At 54.0% G+C, this 15,089-nt stretch overlaps 1 protein-coding gene across 2 annotated transcripts in view; it reads left to right on the top strand.

Annotated features, from left to right (window-relative positions):
• Positions 1-15,089, top strand: part of WDR1 (WD repeat domain 1) — a 43,185-nt gene that overhangs the window by 7,853 nt on the left and 20,243 nt on the right. For both annotated transcript variants that reach the window (XM_025437217.3, XM_049108623.1), the window contains exons 3-5: positions 5,901-5,991; positions 10,878-11,025; positions 12,016-12,196. In XM_025437217.3, coding sequence (XP_025293002.1) covers positions 5,901-5,991; positions 10,878-11,025; positions 12,016-12,196 — 420 coding nt within the window. The remainder of the gene's footprint in view (positions 1-5,900; positions 5,992-10,877; positions 11,026-12,015; positions 12,197-15,089) is intronic.

Genomic DNA, 15,089 nt, shown 5'->3' on the forward strand with positions numbered 1-15,089 from the left:
AGCCATGTGGGTGTAAGAATGGTACAAGGCGGAAAGTCGTAAGGGTGATGGGGTGGGAGGTGAGGCAGGTAGTGGGCATTCAGGGCTGGAAGAGATTGTTTCCAGTTGGAGCAGCAGGAAAGGATTCTTGGAGGTGACTTTTGCCTGGGTGGTAGAAGATAATTAGAAGGCATCATTGAGGACCAGGAAGGAGGGAAGGCATTTCAGGCAGAGGCAGATGAAGAGAAGAAAGTCAGTTAGTGATTTCACGGAGGAAGGAGTGAGTCATAATGGACGATGGACTTTGGATTGCCAGTTAGGACGCCAGTCCTCTGGGCGAGCGGGAGCTTTGAAGGTGGAACAGGGAAGTGCTCACTGGTCGCAGGTCATATTTGTATGAAGCATTTGCTCACTACTGGATGTCTAGGGCCAGCTCAGAGGGGGTGCAGGGAGTTCTTGGAAGGAGTAAATGAGTCATACTTAGGTGTTCTTTCTCTCTTCAGAGGCAGCAGGGGTGGAGGGGGGGCTCAGCCTCTGGGTTCAAGCTTGCCGCTTGAAGCACACGTGTCTGCACGAACCCCACACAGGGTTACTGTGCAGTACTTTGAGTTTGTCTTCAGTCATCAATGGACAGAGGTCCCTGCAGATCGTGTCGGATACCCAGGTCCAGCTACCAGGGAACTGCTTTTAGGAACTAGAAGTATTTGGAAAGCCAGTGCTCTGAATGAAATGCAATCCTCCCAGAAGGTCACGCTCACTTTGTCTGGTCTGAGTTTGGAGGAGCCCAGGACACTCTCTGGAGGCACCAGGGACCAGCAGCTGCTACAGGAGAGCACAGAGGCCCTTCTCAGAGTGCCGTGCCCAACAGCTTCTACACTGGTCTGTCAGGGAGGCCGCACTGTGGGTGGTGTGGTGACCTCTGATCCCTCCTGAGCCTCAGAGGACATAGGACCTGAAAGAGCTTTGGGGAGCCGGTGGCTTAGGTAGACCCTGCCCGAGGAAGGGAGTTTCAGCATTCCTTTGGTTGATGTCTTGAGTCTCCTCCTGCAGGGTGGAGATTGGGACAATGTGGGGCATTTGGGATCCTTTTCTGTTTGACAAGATTGTCAGAAGGAAGTCTGGTCCTGGGGAGGGGCCTCCACAGGTAGGAGCCCCCAGGCCGTAGTCCACAGGAGAGTGGGCCTCCTCGGGTTGGCCGTGGTGCCTCCTGTCACCTGGCTCCCACTGTGGCCAGAATGCCCTCACCTTGCTGTCCCTGCAGGTGTTTGTAGAGTCTGCAAGGCATGTGATAGGCCAGCCGTGTCCCAGAGTCTTTTGTCACATCTCTGACTGTGTCTTTTCCTGTCTTCTGTGAGGCTCCCTGACCTCCCAGGCGGTGGGGGTGGGATGGGAGGTGGGCAGCATTCTGGGGCTTATGCCAGGATCTCACTAGCCCTGAGCTCTGCCCCTCACTTGGCAGTATTGCTGAGTGCCCACTGCCAGGCCCTGAGCTAGGGGTGGTGCAGGGGAGGGGCCTTGGCCTGGGAGGGCAGGCCTGAGGGGGGCCAGAGTGGGGGTCCTGTGTGTGGTGCGGGGTCTGAGAAGAGTGCAGGCAGTGGGATTGGGTCTTGCAGCTCCTGGGGGAAGGATACCAGGCAGGGAAACAAGGTAGTCAGAGGTGGGACTTAGAGACGAGAAATAGAGACTAGTGGTACTAGTGTAGGCCCCAAGAGGGGTGGGAGGAACTGGATGGAATCTGGGGAGGGGGGAAGAAAGAGGAGGTGGGTTTGGGAACTGTCAGAGAAGACTGGGCAGGGCTGGGCCAGGCCTGGGTCAGAGACCAGTCAGTGGGAAGCTGTGGCGGGCTGTGTCAGCCAGCCCACATCCCCTTTGACACCCATGGGGCCTCAGGTGCCAGGGCTACCCCTGTTTTTTCTCTCCCTGTAGAAGTGCAGGAAGTCCTGGGAGAGGGGTACCCCAGCTTCAGCACCCCTGGCTGGATGACTTCAAAGCATTCCTGAACCACCTCCCCAGGCCCCTAGGGAGGGGGAGCCCCTGCCGTAACAGGAATATTCCTGTTACGGCAGGTGCACCCAGAATTGGCTTTCTTCCCTTTACTGGCTCATTTTCCCTCTTCCCTAGCTCTGGCCAAATAAATTACTCATCCAAGTCCTAGTCTTCCCTGAGGCAGCAGGGGAGGGAGGATGCGTGAGGGGAGCTGCTGCCGCACCCCCCCCCCCCCACCCCCCATGAGGCAGGGAGTATTGGGTCCAAATAAATCCTTGTGCCTTGTAGACCTTAGTTGATCTGGAATGAGCTTGACTGGGCAGGACAGCAGTGGGAACAGGAGAGCTGTCCTTTCTGCCTCTAGAAGCTAGCCGCCTTGTGTCTGCTGAGCAGAGGTAGAGAGCTTGCCACCGACTGCGATGAAGTCATTATGTTCAGCTTGGAGAATCTGGCCCCCTCCCTCGCTGGCTCAGTTGTATTTGCAGTGCAGACAAGGGAGATGTCTCATCCAGCCTGGGATTCTGGTGCTGAGCCTGCTGGGGATGACCTTGGGTGTCTACCACCCCCCCCCCCCCCAAGCACTTGCCACCCTGACCATTTAGGGGAAGGAATGTGTAGGGGCAGAACTTCTCCCAGGGGCAATGCCTACTCATCTTGCATCCTTGACCCTGTGCCCTCAGAGCCCACCCTTTTAAAGGCAGAGCCCAGTGGGGCTGAGTGCCAGCATGGGCAGTCCGTTGCCCATGGGATGTGTTTCTCATATGTAAAGTGGGCTGGTGGTACCCACTATGTAGGATGTAAGATCCCTCAGTCAGCCTTGAAACAGAGGCTTGGAAAGGATCTCAGTAGGGGTGGCCTGTCCACATTTGGCCAGCTTCTTTGCTGGCCACCTTCTTTGCAAGGGATCTTGTCCATGTTAGAGTGTTAGAATAAAGCACTAATCTGGGCACGAGTGGGTTGGATTAGGGAGCTGTCTACTGGATACCAAGTGTTTTTGTTTTATTGAAGTGTAATTTACATACAGGAAGATTCATCTGCTACGTGACGGTGACAGATATGTTCAGTCCCATAACCACCACTTCAGTCCTGACACAGAACCTTTGCATCATTTCCAGAAGTGCTCTCTTAACCCCTCACCATCAGGGGTTGCTTCCTCACCTAACACCTGGCAAGGCCCAATCAGTTTTCTGTCCCTTAAAGTTGGCATTTTCCAGGACGTCATAAAAAAAGGAGTCCTGCAATCCGGTGTTGTCTTTTGTGTCTAACTTTTTCACATAGCATAATGCCTTTGAGGTTCACTGGAGCTGCTGAGCGTGTTAGTTAGTTGGTTGGTACTATGTTCCTCTTTGTTGTCTGGGCTGGGGCACAGTGTTTCTTCAAATGCCTGTTGGTAGACATTTGGGTTGTTTCCAGTTTGGAGCTGTTCATGAGTAAAGCATCTATGAATCTGCATGCATGTGTCGTTTTGTGGATACATGCTTTTGTTTTCCGGGCATAGACCTGAGGGTGGGATTGCAGTTTTTATATGTGGTAAGTGTATGCTTAACTTGATGAACAACTGGCCAAACTATGTTCCAGTTGCATCCTTTTACATTCCTACCAGCAATCCATAAACTTCCAGTACCCTGTGCCCCCCCACGCCACCCTTGCCCCCCCACCTCCCCACCATCCTTGCCAGCATTTGGTGATGTTGGTCTTTTAATCTTGCTAATTCTGGTGGGTACGTAGTGGTACCTTGTTGTAGTTTCAATTTGCTTTTCCCAAAAGGCGAATGACATGGAGCACGTTTGTGTGTGCCTATTTGCCATTCACAACAATCCTCTTTGAATACCTGATACCTTTCTAATTTCATAAGCAGATATTTATCCTGAGATGGATTAATTTAGGAAGTATGTATATTAAGTGCCCACTGCATCACATAATGATGAGTGTTAAGTCTTAGGGGTGAAAAGGACTTGGTAAACTTTTCTCTCCCCCCCAAAAAACCATTAATTGAGCACCTACTATTTGTGAACTGCTCTGATGGTTGAAGAGATAAATGCACTTGAAGCTGGTCACAGAAAAACTAATTGGAAGAGATAATAACAAGGTTTGGGACTACAAAATTTGGGACTACAGGTTTCCCCACTATCCAAAACCAGAGCATTCTATGAAACCTTACATGAGCCAAAATGGACTAAAGCAAAGAAGCAGTTACCGTTACTTTATACAAAAAAAAATTTGAGCATTCTTAGACCCCCCCAAAAATCACCTGTCCTGGTTTTTCTGATACCTTAGGACACATCTTGCTAACAGATGCACCAAATAAATGGAGGTAAAGCCCAGGTGCTTCCAGACACAGCTTGGAGGTCTGGCAGCTTGATGCTGAGATGCTGAGTGGGTCTCTTGGCGAAGGAGCCGTGGGCGCCACTTGGCTGCTCCCGGGTGCGTGCTACCCTATACCGGCTCATCTTGCCACAAAACCAGTGCTGAATGCTAGTTGGGCTTTTTGCCTTTTTTCGTGGAAGTGAAAATCCTTTTCACTTTTCCACAGAAATCCTGTGGATTTCTTTTGGTTAGTGAAAATAGGTACTAATGTAGGTCTTTGGAAAAGTAAAGTGGCATAGTGCAAACTTTGGAAAAGCAGGGGATACTTGTATCGCGCGTGTCATAACTGCCGTAGGGACATGTTCAATGCTTTAGGGGCACAGAAGAGAGGCCGTCACAGTAGCCTTCCTGCAGGAGATGGCTTTTCAATTAGGCCTCATAAGTGTGAGGTGTGGCCCTGGCCAGGGGAACAGCATTTGCAGATAGACATGGCACTAACAGGAATGCCAGAAGGTGACTGGTGGTGGGTGGGGGTAGAATTTAGGGTCATCTTCTCCAGTCTCGGTCTGGTAGGATGGGGGATGTGCAGATCCTGTAGCCGGAAGGCTGAGAATAGTACAGGCTTCTGATCTTGTGGTCAGATTGGGGACAGGTGAGGACAGTTGAGGGTCAGGCTAGATGTGCCTGCAGCAGCTGCCTCTGAAAAGCTGGGTGTCCACCCTGGGACCTGATGTGCCCTTAAGCCTCCAGCCTGTGGGAAGCTGCCTCTTTCAGGAGCATAGAAAGCCGACAGTGGGAATTGAGGATAGATGACCGACTCTTTATTCCCTCCTCAAGAAAGCCCGGCTGTAGAGACAAATTGAGAGCCATCTCAGTATGTGTGTTTCAGGTTTGCTGAGGCCACTCGACTGTGTGTGGAAGTGGGGGCGCCACAATCTACTTTTAGTAAATTAGATGTTAAAACCTTCTCGCTGAGTAGTGACGGTGCTTCTAGTCCCAGATGCTGGCCTTGTTTTTGCTGTGAGTCCAGCCAACCTTCCATCTGTGCTACAAAGCGAGTAGGAAGTCCACATTTCCCGGCAAAGGTTGGGACAAGGGGAGGCTCCCAGCCCCACGCCCCACCGTGCTTGCTGCTGGAGCTCAAAGCCAGGCCTCCGCTTCAGGCTGTGCGCGGCTTGGCAGCTGGGGCGGAGCTGCTTCTGAACAGGGAGACCACACACAGGTGACTCAAGAAAGCAGCCGCTACTGGAAGCTTCCCATAGAGAAACGTAGAAGAGTAGACTTTTTCGCAGTGACACTTCATGTGTGTACTTCACAGGTATGTAATTCACACGCATTTGTGCCATGTCAAGGGCAGAAAAGCAAAAGACCATCATCTCAAGTTCATGACAGCCGTAAACTAAAGAGAAAGAGTTAGAACACCGTAGATTTCTATGACCCAAAGATAGGCAGGCAGGAGGCAGGTGCGTGGGCAGGTAGTCATACCGCTGGGATTTTTCTTTACGAAGGTTTTGACTTAAGTGCGTGCGCGTGTGTTAATTTTAGCCCCCAGATCCACTGATCGGGATAGTGGGAGGCAATTGACTGCTTCTCCGTTCCTTGTGTTCATTCTGGTCTCCTCCCTGCAGAACCCAGCCCTTGCTGACATCTACACGGAGCATGCCCATCAGGTGGTGGTGGCCAAGTATGCACCCAGCGGGTTCTACATCGCCTCTGGAGGTACCTGTGTGCGTGCGTGGCTCACGGATGCGTGTGATGTGGCCCAGCAGTCCCTCCCAGGCCAAACCCGGCTCCTGGCTTGTCCGGTGGTGGGAGGTGGAGAGGGAGGGTAGAGGAGTGGGGGGCGGGGAGGGTAGAGGAATGGGGGGGGTTGCAGCAGGTGGAGCCAGTGTGATTAGTTTCATTTGAGGCTGACAGGAAAGCACATAAGCCGCCAAAGAGCCCCATTGCAGAACTTTGTCATTGGCGGCGTTCCAGCTGCTTCCAACTCAGAGGTCAGCAGAAATGCTCCTGTGAGGTTGGCCAGGGGCCTTCACGGGTAGCTGTACCATGATGTTTGAGAGCTCACTTTGTGTGTGTGCGCGTGCGCGTGTTTTCTGGATTGTGGCTTTGTCTGGTGTCACCTTTATTCATTAGCTGCTCCTTTCGCAGTCCCTGTCAGTGCTGGCCTCAGGCAAGCGCTCCATTTCACTCTGGTCTGGGCCTTTGCTCTCTCTAGCCTGGCTTTTGTGTGGCTCTGTGGGAGGCTGGCTAGGAGGAGGGACACAAAGATCTTTACCACGTTGGATGCTTTGTTCACCCACTTCTTTGAGGTAGATGCGTTACCATTTACAGATGAGAGCCAGGAATCACAGAAGTTAGCGCGGCTTACCGGTGCCTCCCATTTATTCACCCATTCATTCATTCACATGCTCAACAGATACTTGCTGCTTTGCCGGTGCCCGGCCCTGTCTCTCGCGGGCCTGGGCCTTGTCAGCCTCCCCAGAGAGGAATGAATTGCTGAGAGAACTAATATCCTGCCGAGAGAGGAGGGCTGGGATTCATATGCCCGAGGGGCTGGTCTGTCCTACCGTTTGTCCCTCCCTGCTTGGGAGGCACTGGGAGGCATACCCCTGGAGGGTATGTCCCTTACTGCTTGGCCTTCCTTGAAGAACTTACCTTCCTGGGTCTCCCAGAAGCTGGACAGAGGTTCCAGAGCGGCAGCGTATACAAAATGCCTAGGAGGGTCTTGTGCTGGTGGCACCTGACAGCAGGTGATCAGTGTCTTCCACTAAACCCAGGACATGCCAGGGAGACAGGCATGCTATGCTGGCTGCTGGCTAAAGCAGGCAGTCAGGGTTGTGTGTGATGGGCTTGGCTGGGAGTCTGGCCCAAAGTGGGCACTTAATGATGTTGGTGTTTAGACCTACTCCAACTCCATCTGTAAAACTTGCTCTAATTTATATGCCTTGATTCATTTTAACTGTGTATTTTTTTTTTCCGGCCCTGCATGCCAGCAAAATACCTTTTCCTTGAAGGCCCCAAGACGTGGCCTTGGTTCCTTTTAAAATTATGTCTTCTTCTCATAAGAGAAGTGTGGTTGGCGAGGGCCCCACTGCCTGTTTGGCGTAGCTTCTCTGCCCTGGCACTTGGAGCTGCAGGCCCGGCTGCTGAATCACTTGGGAGCCCAGGCCTGCACTCCTGCATCCCAGGGCACGGTGCTCCATCTACCAGAAATCTGGGCTCTTCACATTCTAATGCTAAATCAATGAGGCAGGCTGGCACAGAGACCATTACAAAGGGCAATTCACATAAGTAAAGGATCAGTTTGACATTTTTTTTCTCATGAAAGCACCCTGATTTGCTAGAGGAACTGAGGGAGGTTTGGGCTGCATGCAGAGATCATATTTATGTTTCTAGCTGGTCCTTTGAATTGAATGAAGACCAACCTTCACTGCAGGGATTAGGTCCTGGGCTAAAAATAGTGTGATTGTGTAGGGTTTGGAGTGAGAGGAGGGAGGCTGAGAAAGTGCTATGCTCTCTGGCTAAGTGGGTTACCTGTTACCTGGGGTTCCCCTGGGGTTGAGGTGGGAGTCCCACCTCTGGAGGCCTGTGGCTTGCTCCCAGTTGGGGTTCCAGCCCTCTGTGGGACCTTTAGATTCCTGTAAGTCTGATGGTCGGTGTTTGTACTGAATGATGGAACCTTCCAGAAGGCCTGCTGTGTGAGAAGTCCATGCCAGGGGCTAGTCCCCCAGCCCTCAACAAAGTGGTCAGTCTTTGCCCTTGGATTGACATGGCCCATGGTACCCTGTTGTCTCATGCAGAGCCATTTCCAGGGCACATCCAATTCCCTTTTTCTAGCCCTGTCTTCTGTGCTAGTGGTCTATGCCGCACGCTCAGTCCCTTGGGCACCCACCAGGGCTGTGAGTCCCAGGCTGCCCTCAGAGTAGTGCACCCAGGCTGCAGAATGGCAGATTTCCTAGAGGCGGGGGGCAGGGGGGGTAGTTAAGGGTTGCTCAGGTGAGGAACGTAGAGGAGAGACCAGGCTGCGGAGCTGAAGAGCAGAGGCCTCACAGGCACTGGAAGGCCCATCTCGCTCGCTGCTCCCCATTGCTACCCCATCATGTTGCTAAGCTGCTGAGGAGAGGGGGCAGGGGGCAGGCTCACCCAAACCTTTCCCCTTGGGGCGGTGTATTATCTGGAGGGGGAGATGCCTTCCCAGCGGTGGACAGAAGGTACTTTGTCCCTGTTGTCTCTGGCCCCGGGCAGGTGTCTTTGTTGTATCCCTGGAACTTAGCACGGGCCTTGGCACCCGTGGGCACCTAGTCTGTATTGTGACTGCAGGGGGCTGCCATCCTCATCGGGGCCCAAGTGCCTGGTCTCCAAGCCCCACTCTCTTTCTGGCCCCAGCTGCTTCCAAAAAGAATAAAGTGTATAAAAGCAACTTAAGTGTCCCTGAATAGATGAACGGATACAGAAACTATGCATATGTATATGATAGAATCGTGATGCAGTCTTAAAGGAGGATGAGATCGTGCCATCCCAGACACCATGGGAGACCCTAGAGGGTATTAAAGTAAAATAGACTGGGAAAGGCAAAGACTGTATGATTTCACTTAGGAGTGGAATCTAAGAAAGGAAAAAGAACAAACAAAAGCAGAATCAGACTATAAATACAGAGAACACACGGGTGGTTGCCAGCAGGGAGGGGCGGAAGGAGGGAGAGAGACACGGGCTTCCAGGAATGGGATGAGGGAGCCTGGGGATACAGGGCGCAGGACGGGGAACACAGTCGGGAGATACATCGGGTCAGATGGCAGTTACACCTGCTCTGCGCGCAGCATAATGTATCAGCCTGGCGAGTCACTAAATTGTACACCTGAAAGTATGGGCCATTGTCAGCCCTCCTCAGAAGGGTTCATGGGGCAAGCAGGGCCCACCCGGGGAGGCAGTGGGAAGATGACTGGTGCCAGCCTGGAGAGGAGCCTGAGCCCCCCCGACGAGCAGGAAGTGGCTGGCAGGGCCCCGGGGAGGCAGGAAAGCTGGTTCTGTCCTGTCCAGGAGGGTGGGACCCCGTCAGCCTGAGCTGTGGACGCTGATTCCGCTGGGCTGTAGAGCCCCTTGGACCAGCCTGAGCCTGGCTGACCACACGGCCTAATGTGTGCATGAGTGTGAGCACAAAACCACGTGCACACGTGTGTCCTTCCTGCACACACACAGTGCTGCTCCTTTTCTGATGCTCTAGCCTCTGCCTCTTCCTGTCCTTTCCCTCTGGCCTGTTTGTTAGGGACTTACCTAGTTCCAGGTCATCTTTGGAACTCACCTCCACCAGGCAGCCTTCTTGGACCTCACCTGGAGAGGCCGAGGGCCCCCGGGGCCCTTCAGGTAGTGCTCCTCACATGGAAGTCGGTGTCCCCTGGGTGAGCCCGGGTCTCGGGTGGCCTGCAGAGCAATGGCCAGCTTGCAGCGAGCACCCACAGCATAACCAAGTGCTAGGCTGAGACTGCACATATGCTAACTCGTGTTCCCTTCTCTGCAGCAGTCCGCTACCCCCACCCCAGGTGGCACTGTCGTTTCTCCTCTGGTAGGTGCAGTTGTAGGGGTAAGGTGGTGTTTGCCACCCGTGGAGGGCCCTGCAGCCTCTGTCTCCTCCCTCAGCTCTGCGGCCTGGATGGGAAGACAGAAGCTGTTCTGTGCTAAAGTGGGCCTGGGGATCCTGGGAACCCACGGGAGCCTACCTACTGAGAGGACTTGTCCCCAGACCCAGTCTGGCCTGAGGATTTAAGCCTGAGGAGTTAGTGTAAAATCCTCCATCCTCATGCTAATTTGGAAAGGGCTATGTTGGGTTTGGTCTCAGATCTTGGTGACAGGATCCTTCTGGGAAGGGAAGGGGGTGTGCCTCTCCCTCCCCATCCCGTTCCTTTATTACTAATCCTGGAGGAGAAGCCTGGCTTCTGATCTGCCTGTAGTACCACCCTCCTGGCGTGCCTCACACAAGGATCCTGCTCACACCTCAGTCATCTGGGCTGTGGCATGCGCCTTGCCCTAGATGCTGTAGATGCGGGGGTGCCAGCGGGAGGGTGCAGGCAAGGCGCTGGAGGGGAGCCCAGGTGGGGGCTGCATGCAAATCATGGCCCGCGCCAGCCACACACAGCTCTGCTCCTTGTTAGCTCAGCCACTGCGCCGGAGAGGCAGCTGTCACTAGTATTGTCATCACATTTGGCAAACGAAGAACTTCAGTCCCAGACCTTAAGAAAGCTGCCCAAGGCCCTTCTACCATTTTGATCCCCCCTTGAGATTACTAGCATTTTAGAACCAGACTGCTTCCTGATGCCTTGGGGTGTGCCTTGGTGTGTCTTGACTTTCTGATCCCGCATAGGGCTTGTCATTCAGCTGATGGCTGGTGAACTGCAGAGGCCCAGAAGTGGTCCTCACAGAGGCCACAGGCTCTGCTTGACCAGTGGTAGATTTTACTTACCTGAAACAGGTCCCTCTTCCCAGCTGCATCCTGGGGTAACTCCAGCAAGCCTGTGAACCCCTGGACAGCGCTGTGTGGGTGTGCCTTGTGCCCACATGGCCCTGGCCCAGTGATGAACCTGGCTCTCGCCACCCTGTTGTGTCCACAGATGTATCTGGAAAGCTGAGGATCTGGGATACCACGCAGAAGGAGCACCTCTTAAAGTATGAGTATCAGCCTTTTGCTGGGAAGATCAAGGACATTGCTTGGACAGAAGACAGTAAGAGGATCGCAGTGGTCGGGGAAGGAAGGGAGAAGTGAGTCTCTGGCCTTGGCCCCTCCCTGCCCGCGTTTTGTCTTTGCTTTCCTCCTGGGTGTCCTGGCTGGGAGGGGAACAGTGACACCTGTGCCAGCCTGGACCTGGACAAGTGTGTGTGCGTTCCCATGGGGCCTGGCCTCTTGGGGCCCAGGCACATTCCCTCTCTGTCTCTGACATCCTTGGTTCCTCACCTCCTGGAACATTCACGCTCCAGTCAGCAGGAAGGGAGAAAGTGGGAGGGAGCCTGAAGAACATCCTTGGGGTCCCTCCCAGCAGACCACACAGCCACACATGCCTGCAAGGGGTTTGGGCACGTCCCCAAAGGTGGTGCAACATTACATGGGAAAAGGGGACAAGTGGAAATAGGGTAGGGTGGCCCTTGGCAGTGGCCGTACTCAGGGGTCCGGTGACAAGCAGCGTCAGTACCACGGGTCAGGGCCCCTCCAGGGCACTACGGCTGTGGCAAACACTTGGACCTGGCAGGCACGCACCTCGTTTCCCTTACTCAGAGGCTATTTTTACTGTGTGCTCCTGCAGGTGGCAGTTCTTCCACTGTTTTCAGGTCATCTGGTCCAACCAATTCCATTTTCATTCAGTCACAAAGTAACCCCCGCAGTACATTTTCATTGGGTGTCCGCTGACAGCAAGGTATCCTCTCCTTTCTCAGAGCGATGGCAGTTTGTAAATACTGCCCAATGAAACCGTTAGGAAATTGATAAGCCCTGGCAAGTGTCTGTAGGGGACTGTCCACATGGGAGGCTTGTTGGCCGTGGACCACGTAGACGCAGACGTCCAGTCCCTGCCAGGGGCGCCCGTGCTCAGATTCTTTGACAGATAGGGCACACAGCCGAAACCACGGTGTGTCCAGCCACAGCTGTGGTGGGTCTCCCCTCTCCACCCCCAAGCTTTGGCCGTTCGGCAGCCCACATCTCCCCCATCACTCCCAGCGCTGATTGTTTTCTTCCTGTGGTCCTCTCTTTGGGTACAGGTTTGGAGCCGTCTTCCTATGGGACAGTGGCTCTTCTGTGGGCGAGATCACAGGACACAACAAGGTCATCAATAGCGTGGACATCAAGCAGAGCAGACCGTATCGGCTGGCCACGGGCAGTGATGATAACTGTGCCGCGTTCTTTGAGGGGCCACCATTCAAGTTCAAGTTTACAATCGGCGTAAGTGGACTGCCCCCTGGGGTGGTTTGCATGTGAAACCAGCAGTCTAGGCCTGCAGATACCGATGGCAGGGTTGTGGGCACGTGCCATTGATGCTATGATGTGTGGATGGAAGTGGGGTTTATAGGGGAGCTTCAGGTGATGGGGGACAGCACACTAGCCCCCAGCCCATGTGGCCCTGTGCACAGGCCAACAAGGGTGCTTTCAGCAGGGAGGGGCCCACCCTGGGAGACCTTTGTGTTTCTGGGGTTGCAGGGAGGGCGCATCTCTGATGCCCTGTGATCAGAAGAGCATCCTGGCCTAGAAGAGCCTTTGTTAGAAAGGGGTAACCCAGGCTTGGCTCCGCCAACTAGAGACCTGCTGAGCCTCCCCAGTGGTGGAGCTGGTGAGCTTCCAGGGACACCTGGACTTGTCTCCTCTGGTGAGATGATGAGAGCAGGGTCACAGCTGGAATGTGACATGCAATGTGGAGAGTTAGATGCTTTGCCTGTAGAAGACGCCTTAGAAGAGTGTCTCAGCTCTGAACCTCCTCCCTGGTTGGATTAAGGGTCAACCTCAGCCTCACTTATCCCATCTACAAGGTGGGTGTGGGGGACATCGATATTAGTGCATTTTAACCATGAACTTAACTGCACAGGGCTGCCTACGGGTCCAGAGCCATTCCCTGTCCTACCTCATCAAGGATTAAATGAGAAAATGTCCTTAAAGTGACTCAGTGGGGACTGTTTACTTGGACGATTGAATGCAGTGATTCATAAACCGAGGGCAGGGTGTGGCTGGAAAGGATGATGCCGCTTCCTGAGCAGGTCCCCACAGGGTAGCACTTGGGCCGTGGGCAGAATTTCCAGTGCACACCTCAGCTCAGGTACAGCAGGGCTCTGCGGGGTCCTCTGCTGGTAGTGAAACAGACTCCATTCCATCCCCAGGGCCCCTGAGCCAGGGCCAGGCTGGCTGCGTGGGAAGCACAGCCAAGTTTTCTGTGCCCTGCGGGCTGTGCAGCTCGGAGGTCCTTTTGCCGTGGTTCTTGTGGCTGCTGCCCGGTTGGTGGGCGGTGAGGGTTTTGTCCAAGGCTGTGGTTCAAGGTCAGTATTTACTAAGTGCAGGTTAGAGGTACTGTGGGATGAGTTAGATAACCGAACAGCCTGCCTGGCACCCAGGAGAGCGAGGAGGAGGGAGATAGGACATTTCTGTGGCAACAGGAGGCTGTCTCTCCCCCCCCCCTCCCCCCACTGTTTGATTTCACTTGGTTGATCTGGGCCATAGGCCGGTGGGGCTCGAACCCCCACCCTGGGGGAAGAGGAAGATCACTTCCTCTTAGCAAATGTAGGCCGAGCCCGGCACAGAGCAAGCTCAGTGGCAAGTAAGCAGAGCCAGGTTTGAGTCCAGTCAGCAAAAACCTGTCACTTCACCATACTGTCAGCCTTCTTCTTGTGCTCTCCTGGGAACTTAGCTGGAATATTCTTTCTCTTTCTGGCTTCCTTTCCAACATGAGAGCACGGCCCAGGGGTGTCAGGTACAGACATTTGCCCAGCTGGCACCTGTGTCGAGTATGGGCACACAGCCTTGCCCTCAAGCCTGCCTGTGGAGCCTGTCACCCATGGGTCCTGCGTAAGGACTTGGCTGCGGACCAGGAGTGGGGGACACTGGGTGGCAGCCCAGCGCTGCAGCTGTCTGTCTCTGTGACCCCTGGATGGGCTAGTGGTGTGTCTGGGTCCCCTCAGGAGATGGGACAGTGATGGCTCTCCCCCTATGGCCCCACAGAGCTGTGGGAAGATGTGAGATGCTGGTGAACGTCTGAGTGTCCATGGGGAGTTCTCTGGGCTTCTGTCAGAGAAGATTGTAACAGACTCAGTTGGCCAGTGTATAATGGATGGGAGAACACTCGGGGCCCCCCACACCAACCCACAATGCCTTGTAAATTGTTGACAACTGTGTGGATCAGTCTGACTTACCCACATATATCTGCCCTGGACCCTGGAAACCCCAGGGTACAGCTGTAGTGGATGGCTGGCTGCCTGCCTGTCTAGGCCCCAGCTCCTTGCTGTCTTCCTTTGACCGTGTTTAACACCGTGAGATAAGGGGTGAGCATGTCCAGAGCACAGAGGGGTTGCCCTCAAATTGCTGCCTTGAAAAAGAGTAAATTGTGTTCTCATGTTCAGTACGTGCTGAAGTAAAACGTTGGTGGTGTGAGTACCCAAGGGGAAGTGAAAGCACTATTTCAGACAAACCAGAGTGACCATACATTCTCAAGTCAGACCACTTGTCCATCCTGCTGGCCTGAGTGGGGGGTCGAATTGCTTTTCTTTTTTATTCTTGAGTTTACTGGCTTAAACCGGCTGGCTGCTCACGTGGTGCAGAACGAGCGTAGACTTCTGGTTCCTCCAGAGCTGAGTCATGGATCAGCTTCACCCAGACTCTGCTAGGCCCTCAGGCGGTCAATTAGTGTTAGTTTTCCTTTTGCCTAAATGTGCTGTGGGCTCAAGAGGCTGCAGGAAGATGGGATGGAGGACCCTTTACATGCAATAGGCCCCGGCCCACCCACGTTACAGATGCCGTGGGCCACCTGGGGGGAGGTGGCTTCCAAGGGTCATAGGAGACCATATGGCATGGAGACTTTGGGCCTCACTGCCTCTGCCTCTAGCATTCTGTGGACAAGGTCCCTTGGGGGACCTGAGAAAAAAGGGGCAGGGAGGCCCTTACCTACTCCTGCTTCTGCAGCAAGAATTTCTCCTTGCCTCTCTCGGCCCTGTAACAGATGCTTGGCTAGCTTGCCCGCCTCGTCTGTGCACCTAGCCCTCGGGGGCATTGGACAACTTTCAGTGCTCCTCTGGCCTTGTGCTTCCTCTTCTGTCGGCCGAGCAGGTTGGCTGCTGGGACTGATCGTGGAGCCCCT

Source organism: Canis lupus, chromosome 3 (genome assembly GCF_003254725.2).
Source record: "Canis lupus dingo isolate Sandy chromosome 3, ASM325472v2, whole genome shotgun sequence".
Classification (NCBI taxonomy): Eukaryota; Metazoa; Chordata; class Mammalia; order Carnivora; family Canidae; genus Canis; species Canis lupus.